The sequence below is a fragment of the Citrus sinensis genome, chromosome 6 (assembly GCF_022201045.2).
Source record: "Citrus sinensis cultivar Valencia sweet orange chromosome 6, DVS_A1.0, whole genome shotgun sequence".
Taxonomy (NCBI): Eukaryota; Viridiplantae; Streptophyta; class Magnoliopsida; order Sapindales; family Rutaceae; genus Citrus; species Citrus sinensis.
The window spans coordinates 759,270-779,155 of record NC_068561.1 but is presented as its reverse complement, the minus strand read 5'-3'; the positions used below and the strand labels follow the sequence as shown (position 1 = coordinate 779,155).

The window sequence follows — 19,886 nt, the reverse complement described above, 5'->3', positions numbered from 1 at the left end:
CTGGATTCTTGGATAGGGCAATTGCTGATTTGTTATCAACACAAATCTCGGTTGGCTCTTCTTGTGCCAAACTCAACTCCTTCAGCAAATTTCTAAGCCAAATTGCATGACAAACACTTGATGTGGCAGCTACATATTCAGCTTCACAGGTGGATAGCGTGACAATTGGTTGCTTCTTTGACATCCATGTGAAAGCAGTATCTCCCATGAAGAACACAAATCGCGTGGTGCTCTTTCGATCATCTACATCTCCACCCCAATCACTATCGCTATATCCAACAAGCTTGTAGTCATTAGAAAATGAGTATAGCAAGCCGAAATTAGTTGTACCTTTGATGTAGCGAAGGATTCTTTTTGCAGCTTTAAAATGGGTGGTCTTTGGATTCTCCATGTATCGGCTCACAAGTCCAACAACATAAAGGATATATGGTCTTGTGCATGTCAAATAACGTAGGCTTCTAACCAAACTTTTAAAGAATGTTGGATCTATATCTTCGCCTTCATCATGTTTGGATAACTTGACTCCGCATTCCACTGGCGTGCTTATAGGCTTACAATCATTCATCTTGAACTTCTTGAGAATCTCCTTTGCATAGCTTTTTTGGGAGATAAATATGCCTTCTTCCTTTTGCTTGACTTCAATGCCGAGGTAATATGCCATCAGTCCGATGTCAGTCATCTCGAACTCTTTGATCATCACTCTCTTGAACTCTTCAAACAAGCTTGGATTACTTCCAGTGAATATGAGATCATCCACATACAGGCACACAATCAAAATATCTCCATATTTTTCTTTGATGTAGAGAGCATGTTCATATGGGCATTTGGTGAAGCCTTTCTCTTGAAAATACTTGTCAATTCTGCTATTCCATGCCCTTGGTGCTTGCTTTAACCCGTAAAGAGCTTTCTTCAATCTCAAAACTTTGTCCTCATGTCCTTTCACCACATAGCCTAATGGTTGTTCGATGTAAACTACTTCTTCAAGGAATCCATTCAAGAAAGCAGACTTCACATCCATTTGAAAAATCTTCCATTTGTTCTGAGCAGCCAAAGAAATAATAAGTTTAATAGTTTCAAGTCGAGCTACAGGAGCAAATACCTCGTCATAGTCTATGCCAGCCTTTTGACTATAGCCTTTTGCAACTAGCCTCGCCTTATGCCTTTCAATTTCTCCATTTGCATTTCTTTTCGTTTTATACCCATTTGACACCGATCGCCTTGTGACCTTTTGGAAGAGTAGTAAACTCCCAAGTATCATTCTTCACAATGGCTTTGATTTCTTCATCCATTGCAATTCTCAACTTCTCATCTAGTGCAGCTTCTTGGAAGTTGACTGGCTCACAATCAGCAAAGATGCAAAAGAGAGTGAGATTATCATATCTCTCAGTTACCTCATAGAGATCTTGAAAACTCCTTGTACGTTCTTCGGTTCTTTCATTTAAGAAAGACGGCGGTGAATCTCCACATGTGGTTGATGCTGGTGAGATAGGTGGAATGGCAGGCTCTTGTTGTTCGTCTACTTGTTTTATCTGTGTATGATCATTTTCTTCAATGGGAAAGAAGTTGAAGTCATCCACACCAGAGCCAAAATCCCATTCTCATTCTTCATCAAAAATTACATCTCGACTGATCACGATCTTCCCGTTGTTTGGATTGTAAAGCTTGTATCCTTTGGAGTTGTTGTTGTAGCCGATGAAGATGAACTTCTCACTTTTGTCATCCAGCTTGGCTCTACTTTCGTTTGGTACATGTACATGGGCAATGCTTTCGAAAACTCTTAGATGGGTGATGCCAGGTTTTCTTCCACTCCAAGCTTCTTGTGGCGTCTTGCCCCACACGCTTCTTGTTGGAGATCGATTGGATAAGTAGATTACACATGCAACTGCTTCAGCCCAAAATTATTTAGGTAGCCTCTTACTCTTAAGCATGCTTCTTGCCATGTCGAGGATGGTTCTATTCTTCCTTTCTGCAACACCATTTTGTTGGGGGGATCTTGGAACTGTCAAAGGGCATCGAATTCCATTTACTTCACAAAACTCTAAAAATTCTTTGGAAGTGAACTCTCCACCTCAATCAGATCTCATGGCTTTAATCTAGCATCCACTTTCTTTTTCAACTGCAACTTTAAACTTCTTGAAAGCTTCAAAGACTTCGGATTTTTGCTTCAAAAAATACACCCAAGTTTTTCTTGAAAAATCATCTAAGAAGAGAAGGAAGTAGTTACTTTTACCAAGAGAGTTTGGCTTGAATGGACCGCACACATCAGTATGAATGAGCTCGAGTGGCTTCTGAGCTCTTGAGTTTGACTCATTTGGAAAGCTCTTTCTAAACTGCTTGCCAAGTAAACATCCTTCACAAAGTTGGTCAGGGTGATTGATGTATGGTAAGCCTTTCACCATGTTCTTCTTAGATAGTAGCTCCAGTCCTCCAAAGTTGAGATGCCCATATCGAAGATGCCAAGTCCAGGATTGATCTTTGTGACAGGCTTTGAGACATTTTGCAACATCATTTTGAATATTTAAAGGAAACATTCTATTATTTGACATTCTCACTTTTGTAATTAGATTTCCTTTGTCATCTCTTAGGAAAAGACTATAATCTTTTAAGTGAATATCATAGCCTTTTTCTAAAAGTTGATCTAAACTAAGAATGTTGCTTTTCATATTGGGCACATAGTAAACATTCGAAATTATTTGGTGGCTACCATCTTTTGCACGAAAAAAAATGTTACCTCTACCCTTCACTGGTACTTTTGAATCATCTCTAAAAGCGACACTGCCATTCACAGATTCACTTAGTTGCACGAACATGCTTCTGTTTCCACTCATATGATTGCTAGCACCTGTGTCAAGATACCATGTATTTTCTTGACCTCCACTTGTGTCATTGCGTGCTAGTAAAAGTGTGCCATCTTCACCATTTTTCTCTTCAGTATAGTTCACTCTCTCTTCAATTCTGGTGCTTGGAGCTCTGCATTCTGAAGCATAATGCCCAAACTTTTGACAATTATAGCACTGTACTTGGGGTTTGTCATTCCTCGATCTTGGATTGCCTCTGCCTTGTCTTCTGGTTGAGCTTTCTTCTTTGGCATAATTGGAGTTGTTGTTGTTGAAATTCCAACCTCGTCCATGACCACGACCTTTACCTCGTCCTCGACCTCTACCTCGGACATAGTGCCTTCTCTCGTTGTTGGAGCTTTCTTCTCTTTTTTTTGGATTGACTTCCATCTTGAGAAGTTGTTCTTCGATTCCTTGCTTCTTTTTTTATTTTTTTTCATAGGCTTGCAACCTTCCTTGAAGTTGCTCGATCGTCATATCCTTCAGATCTCTTGTTTCTTCAATTGTCACAACAATATGGTCAAACTTCGAGTCTACTGATCGAAGTATCTTTTCAATGATCCTTACCTCTTTTAACTCCTCGCCATTTCTTTTTAATTCATTGGAAACGGTCACAACCCGAGTAAAGTAGTCAGAAATTGACTCCGATGCCTTCATGTGTAAGGACTCAAATTCTCCTCGTAATGTTTGGAGACGAACCTTCTTAACTTGCTCCGCTCTTTTGTAAGAGGTCTCTAGTTTCTCCCATGCTTCTTTTGACGAGGTTGTACCAGTAATCTTTTCAAAAGCATCTTCATCTAATGATTGAAAAATGAGATACTTTGCTTTATTCTCTTTCTTCTTCAAGTCTTTTAAATTCTCCTTCTGCACCACAGTTAAAGTGGCTTCATTTTTTGGCACAATAAAACCTTTCTCCACGACATCCCATACGTCATGTGCGCCCAATAGAGCCTTCATTTTAATACTCCAATTGTCAAACTTACTTCCCTTTAATTGTGGAACTTGAAATGACATCATACCACCGTTTGCCATAACTCACAAATTGAGTGAGAATTTGGAGTTAACTTTCGGTCAACGGACTCGAGTGAACTTGAAATGACATCAAACCTTGGGAAGGACTCGAGTCAACTTTCGGTCAACGGTCAACACCGGCTTGGTAGTCTTGGTTTGGTCCGGATTGGTTCAGTTCGAGTTATCTCGGTTCGACTTGATTCGGTTCAGCTCGGCTTGGCTTGGTTCAGTTCGGCTCAGCTTGGTTCAACTTGGTGAGTTGACTTAGCTTCAGGACAGAACACTTCCGGCGGCAAGTGTGGGCGTGTCGGGTCTCGGATCGAGATGATTTTTACGATGTCACGTTCCTCTCGTCGAGATCTTCAATTTGATATGCTATATGACTATATATAGCATCAAGCACTAGCTCTGATACCACTTTGTTGGAGAATTAACAAATAAAACACACAAAAAACACACTATTTTATTTCTTCAATAACACTCCTCACCAATTACAACTCTTATTTTTCACTCTCTACACCTTAGAGATTTTGCTACTTCACTTGATGTTTAAACCAAAGGGGAGAGGAGGTATTTATACACGAAACAAACTAATCACAACCATTCATTTATTCAACTAATAAACAAATCCTCACAATCTATTAAAACCTACCACTCACCTACTTTACCAACCACACCTAACACACCTAACACAAATAATTCAAACCTCACCAACCATACCTACTCATGGAACCTTCCATGAGTTGGGCTTGATTTATTAATCCTGGATCAAGTTTATGATCCAACATGGTGTTGGGGTGAAAGGAAGAACTGCGGGTCTTCCTTCAAAACCAAAAACTAATAGAAAAATAAAGGAGGAGATTTCACATTTTCACAGAAACAATATATGCATGCATGTTAGTAATTTATGCCTTCTCTTCTTTTATTCTGCAAGGAGCTTGACATTTTCTTCCCATTTACCCTCATTTTCATAATACTTGTTCCCCCGATGATAAAACATTCGTATAAACATTCGTCCTAACCAGAAAGTACAACTTCTTAATTAAAAAATTAAAGTTTTGACGTTAAGGGTAACATAATATTATAAAAAATATAGGGGCAAAGTAGTAAAACTAAAAAATAAAGTTGTATTTTTTAAATTGTACTTTTCAAAACTACAAACAATAGAACTCAACATTTTTAGAAGCTGAGTCAATAGTATCCTTAATTTCTCTTTCAACATTAATAATCATACAATTTTTTAAAATTTTTTTTTTCATCTTACTATCGAGTGTCAAATGATGCATGCCTTGATAAAATTTATATATTGTTATGAAATAATTATAATTTATATGGATGTTCATTAAAGCATCCTTTTATTTCCTCACAATCAACTTTTCATCTCTTATAACTCCTATTATCTCCTTAATTTAAGGATTATTGTCTCTTACAATTATGATGTATTACTTACTATTTTATGGTTGTATCAATATAAAAGGAGACTTTTACTCCTTATTTGTATACACTTGGAAGTGTGAATAACACACAAGAGATTGAATAAAATTCCTCTCTACACACATTATGTCTCTTATTTGCTTTCTTTATTTCTCTTGCTATATGGTTGTGCTCTTAATTAATAGATTTTATAATACGTTATCAGCACGAGTCTCAAGCCACAAGAGATCAATTTTCATCCTCTTTAAAATATGGTAATATCTCATCTTTAATCTTACTCATAAAATTATGAGGTAACAATCTTGATTTTGTCTGAGATAATATTTATATTTGCATATGTATTTTGATAATCTAGAATAATGCATCAATGAATTCATACATTTATATCATCATTATTTATTTTGTTATTGTTTGACATTTCTTATTCTAATATTCAATTGCTATTATATATTTTCCTTTCTTGAAATTCAAAAAATTCATCCTGAAGTGTGAATACTATAATATACAATGAAAGAAAATTAAGAATGCATCATTGGGGGATTGCATCACACATAATGAAGATTTTCTTTCAAAATATGTTCTTGAAGAACTATTCCAAAATTATGATGTCATTCATCACCATCTTGTTTATGAAGAGTTGACTATATAAATGTATATTTTATATATCCCTGAAGGACTAGACAAATATTACGAGTTCATGTTGTCATGCAAGGCTATATACGAATTTCCTTCTTAATATCTCCCAAAAGGAGTTATAAAATGAAGAGATAAACATGACATAATTGTTTCTTTGAAACTATTTTGGAGGAAAAATATGACAATCAAAAGTGTTTGAGTAAATGCATTTATGGTATGAATAATTTCTTGACTTCATTAGCTTGTTGCTTTATTTTCAATCATCTAAACTTTTAATGACAAATTTTTGCATGCTTATTTTATAATTTCTAAGAACAGTTTGATAGAATAAAATATAAGAATGAGTTACAAATAATATATATGCGTATTTGATCTTTTTAATTGATCTGTATGTTTTATTGAATTCTAGATAAATGATTCTTCTATTATTGTCTTGAATTACTAAAGTTTCATTAATATTTACATGTTTGAAATCATGAATAGTTATAAAATATTTTTGTGGAAGAATTCAATCCCTAAAGGATTGTAAAAAGTTATGATTTTCTTTTATGATCTTCTCCTTGAAGGAGCTAAAAGTTCATATATAAACTTGACGATATTTTCAAAAGCTCGATTGATTCTCTCATTTGAAATTATGTAGAGAGAATAATATAAAAGTAAATATATTAGATGGAACATGATTTTATAGCAAAAATATGCTCATGTAGTAGCAAATTAAGAGTGCCATTATAAATTGATACTATGTTTTCTTTTGTTAAAGATAAAATATGAGCTTTTGATTAAAAGAAAATCATGACTAATTCAAATCCTTAGTGGATTCCTACTCTTGTGAGAGTAGTAATGGAAGTCATGATTATCAAATAACTATTCAAAATTATAATGGTCATAGATCTTATTGTAAGAAATCAACATGTGAATATTGTATCACCAGAAGTGGTCTTAAATTGAATTAATAGTAGAGATGGACCAGAAGTTCAATTCTAAATCTTCAATAATTTGACTTAGTAAAGTCTCTATGCAAGCTTAATAATTTTCGTGAAAATTCTCCTATGATTAGGGGGAGTAAAGCGATATACATTTGATAGACAATATAAAATGGTTTGTTTCACTTTTATCCCATTTTGATCTTTACATGTGTTAATTTATTTGAACCTGAAGTTCAACAAGATTATTGTGCAATGCGCATTATTGATCAATTATTGAATGAATTTATTGCCATGTGAAAGTGAAAAATCACAAACAAAATATAATTGTTGGTTGATATAATGTCCTTGAAGGATGAAATGGTGAGACAAATAAATCTGTGAATGCCTGAAGCATGTAGTAGATCAATCGGTGAAAATGTTTAATTCTTGGGAAGTTGAAGTTAAATAATTCGGTGCTCTTGAAGAGACCATGTTTGCATGTATAGCAAAATATTTGATCTATATTAAATTATTGAACATATTGCCCTTAGAGGAGAATAATGTACCAATTACAAGATGAGTCTCAAATACCCTTGAAGAGGTAAATTGTGAGAAATAAAGAGAGATTCATATTGCCTTATAAAAAACACGCGTGAAAATTAAGAAAGAGAGATCTTTAGCTCTTGCAGAGGCATATGTATTAGAAGTTTCGAAAGATCTCATTGGGCATACATATTGCAAAATAAAAAGGTATTTGATCAATAGTATGTTGGTACTTGGTGCAAGAGAAAAATTGAAATTGACATAAAATTGTTGTCAGTAAAAGTTTAGTTATCATGATAAAATATCCAGGATCCTGAATTACAAAATTATGAAAGAATGTCAATTTATATGATTGGTGAAAATTTGGACCTGTAGTCCATATGCCAAAAGATGTATAATTAATTAGCAAGACATAAAGAATTTTGGACTTGCAGTCCATATGCCTGAAGTCGTAAACTTTATTGATAAAATATGAATATGAACTATAGTGCGTCAAAAATCAAATTGAAGAATCTATGCACTTATCACTGAAGAATAACTAAAAGTACTAAATGAAAAAGCTTGCAGTTTATATGTTCTTGATAAAGCTATAATTATAGTTGTGTATATTATAGCAATATAAACTTATGAAAGTACAATCACTTGAGTGAATTTATTATAAGTGGGATATGTCATTATCCACTTTGCTATGTGATTGAAAATTAAATTTGCAATCTTTGCACAATGTGTTGATGATTTCATCATGAAAAGACTCTTGAAGAGGTTATGAACTTATTTCTTTTAAGAATACAATTCAAGATTAAAGATCTTGCAATAAAAGAATTCTCTCAATTTATGAATTGAAGTTTATGAAGTAGAATGCTGATATATAGAATACTGGAAGTATTTCATATTCAAAATTATTCTACTTTAAAATATGTTGTATATGTTTTGGTTCCGAAAAACCATACTTTACTCAAAATTGTGCTTATAAAGACATTAGAAAGTTGCATAATTGTAAATTAAATTATGCTCAGCATATACTTGAAAATTTCAAAATAGTGTGAAAAGTATATCACACTCTTTCCATGATATGGATGCAAAACCTTAGTTTTATTTAAGAAGATCAACAAGATTATGAAGATATATGCACATAAATATTCTTCAAATTCAAGATGATTGTATCTATAATTTATGACATCTTTCAAGCTTCGAAAGGATGGTGTTGATCCTGTAGATTATTTCACCAAAATATTGTTAATTACAACAAATTATGATTGATCTTTGAAGCATCCATGTCATTTTGAGGGGGAGCATATCTATATGGAGGACTACATGCACTATATCCCATTGGGTTTTTCCTAGTAAAGTTTTAATGAGGCAGTTTGCACCTCCATAAAATACAAATGAATAATGTACTCTTTTTCCTTCGCTTGTTTTTTTTTTCCTATAGGGTTTTTACTAGCAAAGGTTTTAATGAGGCATATTCTTTGTAAGATGAACATCCAAGGGGGAGTGTTATGAAATAATTATAATTTATGTGGATGTTCATCAAAGCATCCTTTTATCTCCTCAAAATCAACTTTTCATCTCTTATAACTTCCATTATCTCCTTAATTTAAGGATTATTGTCTCTTACAATTATGATGTATTACTTACTACTTTATGGTTGTACCAAAATAAAAGAAGACTTTTACTCCTTATTTGTATACACTTGGAAGTGTGAATAACACACAAGAGATTGAATAAAATTCCTCTCTACACACATTATGTCTCTTATTTGTTTTCTTTATTTCTCTTTCTATATGGTTGTGCTCTTAATTAATAGATTTTATAATATATATGAAAATGCATGCTCTTTTAAAATGTATTATAAAAAGTAAAACCCAAAAAAAAAATGACAACAAACAATAAACCTCCTTGAGAAAATGGACCATTAGTGGAAGTTCTTGGTGAAGAGAATATGGAAAAAGGAAAGTGATAAAAATATTGGAACAATTATTTTATAAGTGAAGTGGTATTTTTGTAATTTTAAAATAAAATATTAACAATTATTTTTAGGGGCCAGATTGGGCCTGAAACTTATACTAGATCTCGTGGGCTCAAATGAATCTACTTTAAAACTTTTTTGAGTGCAGCTATTAGCACAACTCTACAATTCTTATAAAACCTCCTTCATATATTTACTGTTTTAGACTTTGCTAATCACATAAACAGAACAAAAAAAAATCTATATAAAGAAACTAGTCAAAGAAAGAAATAGGTTGATTGAAATTTATTGTGTATGGCTAGCGACAAATAGAAGAAATCTTCTCTCTCAACTCAATATTTTGAACATGGGAAGATTCATATGATGATATAGGAAGCACAACAAGAAGAAATTGGCCAAGTGATGAAGATAAAGGTGTTTATTGGGTTGCTGAGTCTAGAATTAATGGAAAAGCTTCAGCTTTTATTGCAAAAATTCATGAAGTTTGCCTTTCAGAATCCGAACACCATGTAGTTTAGCAAGCGACCAAGATCTGATAACAATGGGAGTGTTCCCTTGTTAATTACTTATTTAAAAAATATATATATAGAAAATAAATGTCAAAGGTGTTACAAAAATTATCATCGAGGAATATCCTAATCACTTATGATCTTTTGTTTACACAAAGTAGGTTTTACTCAAAATTATGTCTCAAAATAGCCATTGACCAAAATATTTTTCAAACAATCTCCACATGAATAAAAATTGGCAAAAAATAGAAAACCAAATGCTTTTAATATCAAAATCAATCTTCACAGTACCCTTTCAGCTTCGTCATTGTCATGTTGCTTACGTTTTTACTAGGCAACATGAGGATCTACTCCACATGATTTGCTTGGTCAAAACATGTCACCATTGATTGGTTTGGTCAAAACATTTGCTAAGTTTTCTTTGGTATGGATTTTCTACAAGTGAACAATTATGTCTTCCACTACATCTCGAAAAAAGTGGAAGTGAACCCTTATGTACCTTGTTCTAGAATGAAAAGATTGATTCCTTATAATGTGTAAGGCACTCTGACTGTCATAAAATACAATAATTTTCTCTTGTTTGTATATGAAATCCTCCAATAACCTTTCCTTCCAAATAGCTTTCTTGTAAGCTTGTGTAACTGCCATGTATTATCCTTCTATTATAGATAAAGCCAGAATGGTTGGCAGTTTTAAAACCCAGCTTACAGCGCCTCCTGTAAGTGTAAACACATAACCAACCAGTAGTGAATTTTCTTTTATCAAGGTGTCCTGCAAAATCTAAATCGACATAGCCTTTGACAGTAAATTATGATCCTCCATAACATCATGCAACATTCGAGATTCCTCTGAGATATATTAGAATTCTCTTTACAGTTTTCCAATATTCTCCACTAGGATTCACCATGTATCGACTAATTGCTTCCACTACTTGTCCAATGTCTGGTCTTGTATATATCAAAGCGAATATCAAACTTTCCACTATTGATGCATACTATACTTAAGATATCTCCTTACTCTCTACTTCATTGTTGGGACACCTACTTGAGGATAATTTGAAATTATTATTAATTGGGGTAGAAATTGGCTTATAATCTTGTATGTTGAAGTGCCGCAAGATTTTCTTCAACTAATTCTTTTGAGAAAGCCAAATCGTCCTATTATTTATGTCTTGGTGAATTTGCATCCATATAATCTTATTTATAGTCCCAAGTCCTTCATATCAAATTTCCTAACCAACAGTGCCTTCAATTCTTGGCCTTAATCTTTGTTAGGGTCTATTGGCAATATGTCATTTACATACAACAATAAATTGATTAAATCTTTTTTCTTCAAACCTCTTATAATATGCACAATGGTCTTAATTGAGTATATTGTATCTAAGGCTCATGGTGAATGAATCAAATCTCTTATACTAGCATCTCGGCACCTGTTTGAGACCTTATAGAGATTTGATCAACTTGTAAACCAAGTTCTCCTTACCTATTTTAGTAAAACCTTTTGGTTGGAGCATATGAATTTCTTTTTGAAGTTCTCCATGAAGAAATACAGATAAACCAAGACTATTCTGATAGTTGTAAGTTGAACCACTAGGAAAAATATCTTATTAAAGTCAATTCATTTTTTTTTTGGCATAACCTTTCACCATTAATCTTACACGATACCGCTCCACCTGGTTATTTCCATCATGTTTTGTCTTGTATACCTACTTGTTTATAATGACTTTTCTTCCATGTGATAATGATACAAGTTCTTATGTCTTATTCTTGTGCAAAACTTTAGTTTCTTTCTATATTGCTGACATCCACAAAGTAATATTTTTGCCGTTCAAAGTTTCATGGAAAATTGATAGTTCTTCATCCTCTATTAGAAGATAGTATGTAACATTGAACTCTGAATACCATACCGATGAGCATTTCTCACGAATTGACCAACAAACTTTTAGAGCATCAGACTTGATTGGTTCTTGTTCCTTTTGCTTTGGTGTTGCTTCAAAAGAATCTGAATCTTCATTTTCCAGATTATTTTCCGCATACACTGGTACAGTCTTTGATCTTTTTTTTTTTTTTTATAATGCTATCTTCCTCATCTTTCCGTTGTAGTTGATATTCTACAAAGATAACATCTCTGCTGCTAACAATCTTGTAGGCAATGAGACCCACAAATGATACCTCTTCACTTTATCAATATATCTCAAGAACATACATCTTCTGAATTTTGGATCGAGTTTTGTTCTTTCTTGTACATTCTACATTACATATATAGAACATCTAAATGCATGTAAATAAAAGTAGTCAATTGCCTTCCTAATCCACATTTCCATGATAGTCTTTGACCCATTTGTTGTAGATGGCAATCAATTTACCACAAAATAGGTAGTTTTAGCTACTTTTGCCTAAAATAAGTTGGAGAGACCAGTAATCCTCAGCATAGCTCTTATTCTTTCTGTAAAAGTTATGTTCATCCGCTCCGCCACTCCATTTTGCTGAGGAGCATATGCCACTATGAACTATCTTTGAATATTTCTTACTTACAATATGCAAGGAACTCGCTTTCTGTATACTCTCAATATTATATGTTCTCAAGCACTTGATCCTTTTTCTATATTTAAGTTTTACCTACGCTTTGTATTTCTTGAAAATTAGAGATATATCTGACCTTTCTTATTTGGATAAACCCAACATCTTCTACAGTAATCATCAATGAAAGTCACCAAGTACTTTGCACCTCCTAGTGATATATCTAGCGATTTCCAAATATCAAAATGAATCACATATAGAATGCACTTACTTTTGGTGGTGGATTTGCTGATTTTCAATTTATGCTACTTGTAAACAATGTTTGCAAAATTGATATTTTAACGATTTGAACCTCGGAAGCAACTTTCGCTTAGAGAGAATCTTTAAATTTTCTTTGAACATGTAGTCAAGTTTAAGATGCCATATCTTTGCCGATTCCTCTCCATTTGGCGCGACACACACATTAGCTTCCTGCAATGTTTTCCCTATAAGCATGAATAGATTAACACCAATCTTTTCCCTCATTCATCAATACAATCACTCCTCTAACAATCTTCGTGATTCCGTTTTCTACATGAGTTTTGCAGCTAAGACTATCTTTTTGTCTTAAAGATAATATATTTTTTTCACGCCTCTAACATATTGCATCTCAATGTGAACTGTACTATCAAATATTTTTATTTTGACAATACCAATACTAGCTATTTCCAAGGCATTAATCACCTATTTATACATATCCTCCTAAGATATCTCCATATATATGGAACCATTCTCTCCAAGAGGTCATGTGCTATGTTATTCTTGAGTTTATAAGCTAGACGTCAGCTAACTGCTTCATGCCTTCTGCAACAGTTGTTCACTTACTTGTTACACAACTCTGAGCATTTGATGACTTAACTTTATTATTTTCACTTTGCTTGTTTTTTCCAATACTCTTTTTCGACGTGCCTTTTCTTGTTACAATTGTAGCTTTTAAAATTCTTTTTATTTCTCAATTTTGATCTACCATGACTGTGACTTCCACTAGGGTCACATTCTGTTGATCTCCCTCTTATCATCAATAACGCTTTTGCTTGTTGCGAACTCGCATGGCTGCCTTCCTTGTTTTTTTGCCTGCTTGCTTAATTTAATTCAAATGATGCAACATCATCGAAGACTAGATTGTCTGTTTGGTTGTTGTTTGTCAGATTGATAATGAATTGATCATACAAATTTGATAAACTTTGAAGTAGAAGCTCTGCACGTTTATTTTCCTCTATTTTATGATCCAACATTGTCAGTTGTGAAAATAAAATCTTCATGGTGTTGATACGGTCGGTCACCAATGTAGATTCGTTATTCGAAGAGTGTAAATATTTCTTTTTAAAAAAATCTTGTTGTGTAAAGAGTTGGCCTCGTATAATTTTGTGAGAGTATTCTATATTTCTTTCACTGTTTTTTTTTCTTCCACACTAGATAACAATTCATTAGTTAGTGCTAAATGTAGATCAACAATTGCATTATCGTCCATCTTGTTCCATTTAGCATTATCAATTATTTTCGTGGGCTTTTCTCTAATTACTGCCAAGCAATTATTTTTCCTCAAAATAGTCTTGATCTTCATTTTTCGTAATGAGAAATTATTTTCGTTGAACTTCTCAATTTCGTATTTTGTTGCCATTGCTTTTTACCACGAGCTGCCTTTGCTGGGATCAGCTCCCATTATTTAATGTGAACAATAATTGTATATGTGAATAGTACCATATATGTGAACAATACTCTGACAATCAAAAGCTCTAATACCACTATTAGGAAATTGATAGGTGGACCAGGGTTACAACTAAAATTTAATTGGAGAAAATGAAGAATAAACACGCAAAGAGAACACAAGAATAATTTGACTTTTGGCCTACGTACACAGGCAAAGACAGAAGAAAATATCTTATACTATACTGGGAAAATAATAACTTCTCCCTAATAATAGGAGAGAACAATTACACTCTATCTATAATTAAGTAAAACTACTCTAACTTTCCAAAACTCTAATTATACGCAACACCCTTAATTTAAGCGCAATTATATTTAGCAATGAAACTCGATCTAAGTACAAGAAGAAATGATATTTTTTAAGATGATTCAAAATGAAGGAAGCATCCGTCCTTTTATAACCAACGAATTGGCTACTGTTCATGCTATGTTTTTTTTCCCAAACCGTATTTTTTTTTCAACAATTGTGGCACTAAATTCGATGCATTGCCTCCATCTTCGACATCATTAAAGTCGATGAAATTGGTTATTAGTTTGCTTTGGTCTTCTAGAAGGATGTAAATTAGCCATAGAAGGTATTATTTCGTGACCATTACTTTTAGTCAGTAATAAGTTATTTGTATGACAATTTTCTATAGTCAAAAATCACGTTCTTTATGTGAATAAGTACTATAGTCGATAAATGCATTACAAAGTTTTCGGTAAGAATATTTTTGGGAAGATGCTCAAAATTAAAGGAGTCAATGAATTGAATTAGTGTATTGTCGACCAATCAATGAAAATAGCGGGGTCGTTTTCAAAACCTCCTGAATGAATGAAACTACCACTTTATGTCCCTTTCTATTACAATGGGGCAACCTTAATTATTACCATAATTGAAAATATTCTCTCCATCATTTGATCATCTTGACTTGGTAATGCTAATATACAAGATGCTTTCCCAAGTGCAAGTTCAATCGCTTCATGAATGTTTTTGATGCAAGATTTGTTTGTCTTCCTTTCGTTGAGTTTGTACCTAATTTGAGCAGATTTTCTATGATACACCTATACCGGTAAGAAAAAGATTTTGAGGGGCAATGATCAAATTAAAGTAATGTTTTTGAGTACGTGGTATTTGATCAAAAGTCCCATTTTCTTAATTGCTCTGTGATTATTTGGTCCAGTTAATTTCTATTTCAATCACAGTCCATTTCGATCAATCATCTGATTAATTTGGCCTCTTACCAACCACAAAATCTATGTTCAAATCTTTATTTAAATTTGAACCATTTTGAACCTATGTCCCGATCTCTTAGAAACTCCATTTACCTTAAAATTGATGGAACATTTTAGTGTATTAGAAAGAAATGATAACTATGAAGGAGAGAAAAGTTTCAACACCAAAGATAAACTTGAAAAAAAATACTTTATTGATAATTGTTTGAAAAATCTATAAATAAGTATGAATAATAGCCCTATTTAAACTACTAGCTAAATTAATCCTAATCATTCTCAACGAGGGAAACAATTTAAAATTCTAACAAAACTAAAATTATAATTACAATTGAAATAAACATACTAAAACAAGATAAATTCAAATAAAATAATAAAAAATAAATAAATTTAAATTCTATAATTTTTAATTTATTTTATCCCTATAATTCCTACCTAGAATTTTATTTTGGAGAGAAGACTTGTCTTTAGGAAAAGTTAAACTCTTACATAATGGTTTAAACTTTTAGGTCTAGCAATCTTTCCTCTCTCTTAAGTAAATTTCTCCAATATACATACATACATATATATATATATATATATATATATATATATATATATATGGTTATAGAAAATATAGAGGGGTGGGAAAAAAAAGGTTGGGAATTGGATGCCTAAACAATGCTTTTACTGCGCCAATAATTTTACCAAAAGTTGTGAGTTCCATAATATAGTTGCGCTTGCGACAAGTTTGACCATTATAATAACATTTCTTCTGGTGTTTGTTTCATTTGTTTTAAAGCCCACACCTGTTACAATTCTCTTGGTCCTTAACTTTTCTCTAGATTCCATAAGAATTTTCAAACCAAGCATACAACCCCTCTTCTCCTACTATAAATACAGGAGATCTTTCATGCATTGAAACTTAACAAAATACATTTCAAAAACTTCCTTCTTAATTTCTCTCTATATTTCTTACTCCAGAAACTTAGAGTGAAAGAAGTAAGAGGCTGAATAAAAACCATTATGGCTGGAAACAAGAAGACGAAATCTTGTTTCTCTCTACTCAACATATTCAAATCTCAGAGGCCTAATCGAAGACGGGAAGATTCATACGATGATGTAGGAAGCACAGCAAGACGAATTTGGCCAAGTGATGAAGATAAAGGTCCTTACGGGGTTGCTGAGCCTAGAATTGATGGAGCAGCTGAGGATTTCATTTTAAAATTTCATGAAGCTCGCATCTCAGAATCCGAAGGCCATGCAGTTTATAAAGCTACCAAGGGTTGACGACAGTAACAAGCTAATTACTTGTAGTGTATACATATAGACATTCTTAATTCTGATTTATGTTTTCTTGTGTTCCTGGTACTATTTGTTTCAGAAAAATAATGATAGCTTGTAAGATCACAATAATGAAAGTCGTAAGATTTGTGTATGCTCATGTCCATAATGTACAAAATATCTAATTCTACATCTCAAAGGAAATAACAAACTTTCATACTACGACTATTCCAGAAGTCTTAGTTGATGAATCTAGCTGGTTTTGGAGATTGAGCGGGTCCGATTTTAAGACCCAAAAATATCTCTTTCCATTGAGACTTTCGGACATTCTTGAGTCATCACGCTGCGTTAAAATGACTGAGGTGCACGAGTTTAACTTTTAGGCCATAATTTGGCCACTGAGAAATGAATGGTTGAGAAGAATTAATAATATGACTCTGACCACTGCAAGGGTCTGGGTACACGAAGGGGATCCCATGATAGTAGGTGTTGAAATTGGTGTGCTCAAGAACCCAAGCAACCCCAAATTGCAGCCCAAGATCTTTGAATGAAACCAAACAAGATGCTTTAATAAACTGAGAGAATTAAAGACGATTTGTTCAACGATTTTTTCAACGATTTGAGAGAAAGATGATTCTTTCAAGGGCATCTCAAAGAGATCTGTTCAATGATTTTTCTTATCATTCGAAGCTTGTCTATCGAAATACTTTTGTGCATGTCACGAAATTCTTTGAAAGTAATTTCCAATCACCTTTTCCTTGCAACTTTAAACCCTCTAAAAATACTTCATGTTCAGCTTCTGTACACGTCTTGCCCTTTTTCCTCTCATGTTTAGTTCAACGTGACCATTGAACTCCCCAACAAGAGACTGTAAATTGCCCACGCTATAACTCTTCTTCACACTCTCTCATTTTCATAGATGGGTATTGGATTTGATCCGAAATATTGACACCAAAAAGATCAAAGTTATGGCCATTATTGTTGTGCCCACAATGAGAACGTTTCCTCATTGTTTCTTTCATCAAAATCTATTAAGAAAAAAAAAAATTCATGTATTAAATTAAAAAAAAAAAAACTGCAGAGCTTTGGTTGATCTAATTATCTTATCAAACCAAAGACTGTGCCCAAGATCTTCAATAAGATCAACACAAGTTGCACAAGCACAGAATCAAATCTGCACCAACTCAGCCTTCAATTAACCAGACTTAAACACTCAAGAAATAGAATCAAGACGAAAGATAAAGATTGAATCAGACACAAAAACACAGAGAAAGCAAGAGATAACGTGGTTCAGTCTTTTTCAAGATCTACATCCACGAGTGAAAACATCAGAGCTTGTTATGATTGATTCATGAAAAAAAATTACAAGTATTCAGAGATGAGTTTACAGAGCACAATAATCAACTTTCTCTCTTCTGGAACACTCTCTAGAATACTCTCGAATCTTGCTTGAAATGAGCTGGTGAACCAGCTTTATATTTCAGATGAATAACAAACTTTGAACCCAGAATGCACAGCTGCTTCCCACGTGTCCAGGCCGTTAAACAGATTTTGAATGAGCTTTAGTGAGCACATGACTTGGCACGAGCAACTTCGTTAATTCTGTTATGACTAAAACGCGCGCCTAAGCGTCGTTTCACTTATAGAGATCACGAGCTTCCTCACGTGGCTTCATAACGAAACAGTTTCATTGCTCCATACGCTGTCGTTTTTGAAGCTTAGAATTTCACAAGGTGTTGTTGGTTACGCATGCAGCATTTTGATTTCATGAAAATGCCGAAGTTGAATTCAGATTAATTTCACTTTGAAAGGAATCTTTCGCTCCTCTAGATTTTGTGTGTAGAGTAAACTATTAATTAGTTGGGTTTAAAGAGCTGATTTTACTTCCTTATTACTATTATTATTTCTTTCCCTTCTCTTTTAGGTAATGAGAATATTGTTTTTTTTTTTAACTGAATGAGAATATTGTTAAAAGAGCAGAAAGTGATCTCCCACTTGGGAATCTTCTTTCACATTTCCAAGAAGGGGGGGGGGGGGGGATTTTTTCAGGATAACATTTCACCGTACTTGCTACATATTTTGATTCTCCACCTTTTAGCATGCTTTTAATTTTTCACCCAATTCTTTGATAATTCATACTCTTAGGCCATGTTTGGTTTGAAGAAAAGGGAGGAGAGGAAAGATTGGAATGGAGAGGAAGGGAGAAGAGAGAAATGGAGAAGAATAGTGAAATTAGATTTTCTTGTTTGGTTTGATATAAAATTTGATAAGGAAAAGAATTTTAATTTTTTTCTTTAGACAAATTTACCATTTATCTTAAATATTAAACTCTTTATATTAGTAATAAAAAATATATATAAAAAAATAAAATGACGGTCCGGTGGCCGGTGGCGAAGGTCCGGTGGCCGGTGGCGAAGGTCCGGTGGCCGGTGGCGAAGGTCCGGTGGCCGGTGGCGAAGGTCCGGCGAGATTCCGGTAAAGTCCGACGGTGGTCCGACGACTTTCTGGCGGAGGACCATTTATAATATTAAATCAATAAAATAAAATTATAAATAATAATTATTAATGGCATTAAACAAGTTAAAATATTGAAGGGTAATTTTGGAAACTTTAGTTTCTAATATAAGAGGAATTTAAATTCTTCACTGCTTGATGTGGAATTTAAATTTTACATTATGATGGATATTAAATTCTAATGGAAATTAAATTCTTGTATATTTTATCAAACCAAACAATAGAAATAAAAAGAAAATTTAAATTACTTTCCTCTCCTCCATTCTCTCCTTCCAAACATACACCTCCTTAAGTGAAACTTAGAGTTAGAAGAAATTAACCGGCTGTTTCAGATATTGTTTCTTAATATAAAGGGGGGAAAACTTACACAGTTGGTCTTAATAAATTTCACGTAGATTGTTAAATAAATTCATTTTTTTAGGATTTTTTTTAATATTATTGAAACTTCGGTTGGCCCCCCCGCCATCGGCCTTCTCAATTGGAGTGAACTGTTGTGGCCTCCTCTTAGTTTATGTTTCCTCTATTATGATCCCTTTTTTTTTGTGTGTGGGGGGTGGGAGCCGGGGGACTATATCTTTAAAAAAATTAAACTCTTGAATAATGATTTGATCCAAGGCAAATGGAAATGAAATGCAGGTTTTAGAAATAGACTAAATACATTATAAGATTTTCGGCCAAAATATTCTGGGGAAGATGCTCAAAATTAAGGGAGGCTATGAATTCCGGGCAAGAAGTTTCTTCTTTTGTGTTCAAGGAAGCTATTGGTACTCCTAATTATAGGTTTAAAG

At 33.4% G+C, this 19,886-nt stretch overlaps 1 protein-coding gene across 1 annotated transcript; it reads right to left on the bottom strand.

Annotated features, from left to right (window-relative positions):
- Window positions 1-3,263: 3,263 nt before the first annotated feature.
- On the bottom strand, window positions 3,264-3,869 carry LOC127902980 (uncharacterized). The gene has a single exon (XM_052443274.1). The coding sequence runs from the start codon at window positions 3,867-3,869 to the stop codon at window positions 3,264-3,266; it is 606 nt and encodes a 201-aa protein (XP_052299234.1).
- Between the last annotated feature and the right edge of the window lie 16,017 nt (window positions 3,870-19,886).

Coding starts and splice junctions, on each gene's coding strand:
- LOC127902980 (XM_052443274.1), bottom strand. CDS start 3,869: ATGGCAAACGGTGGTATGATGTCATTTCAAGTTCCACAATTAAAGGGA.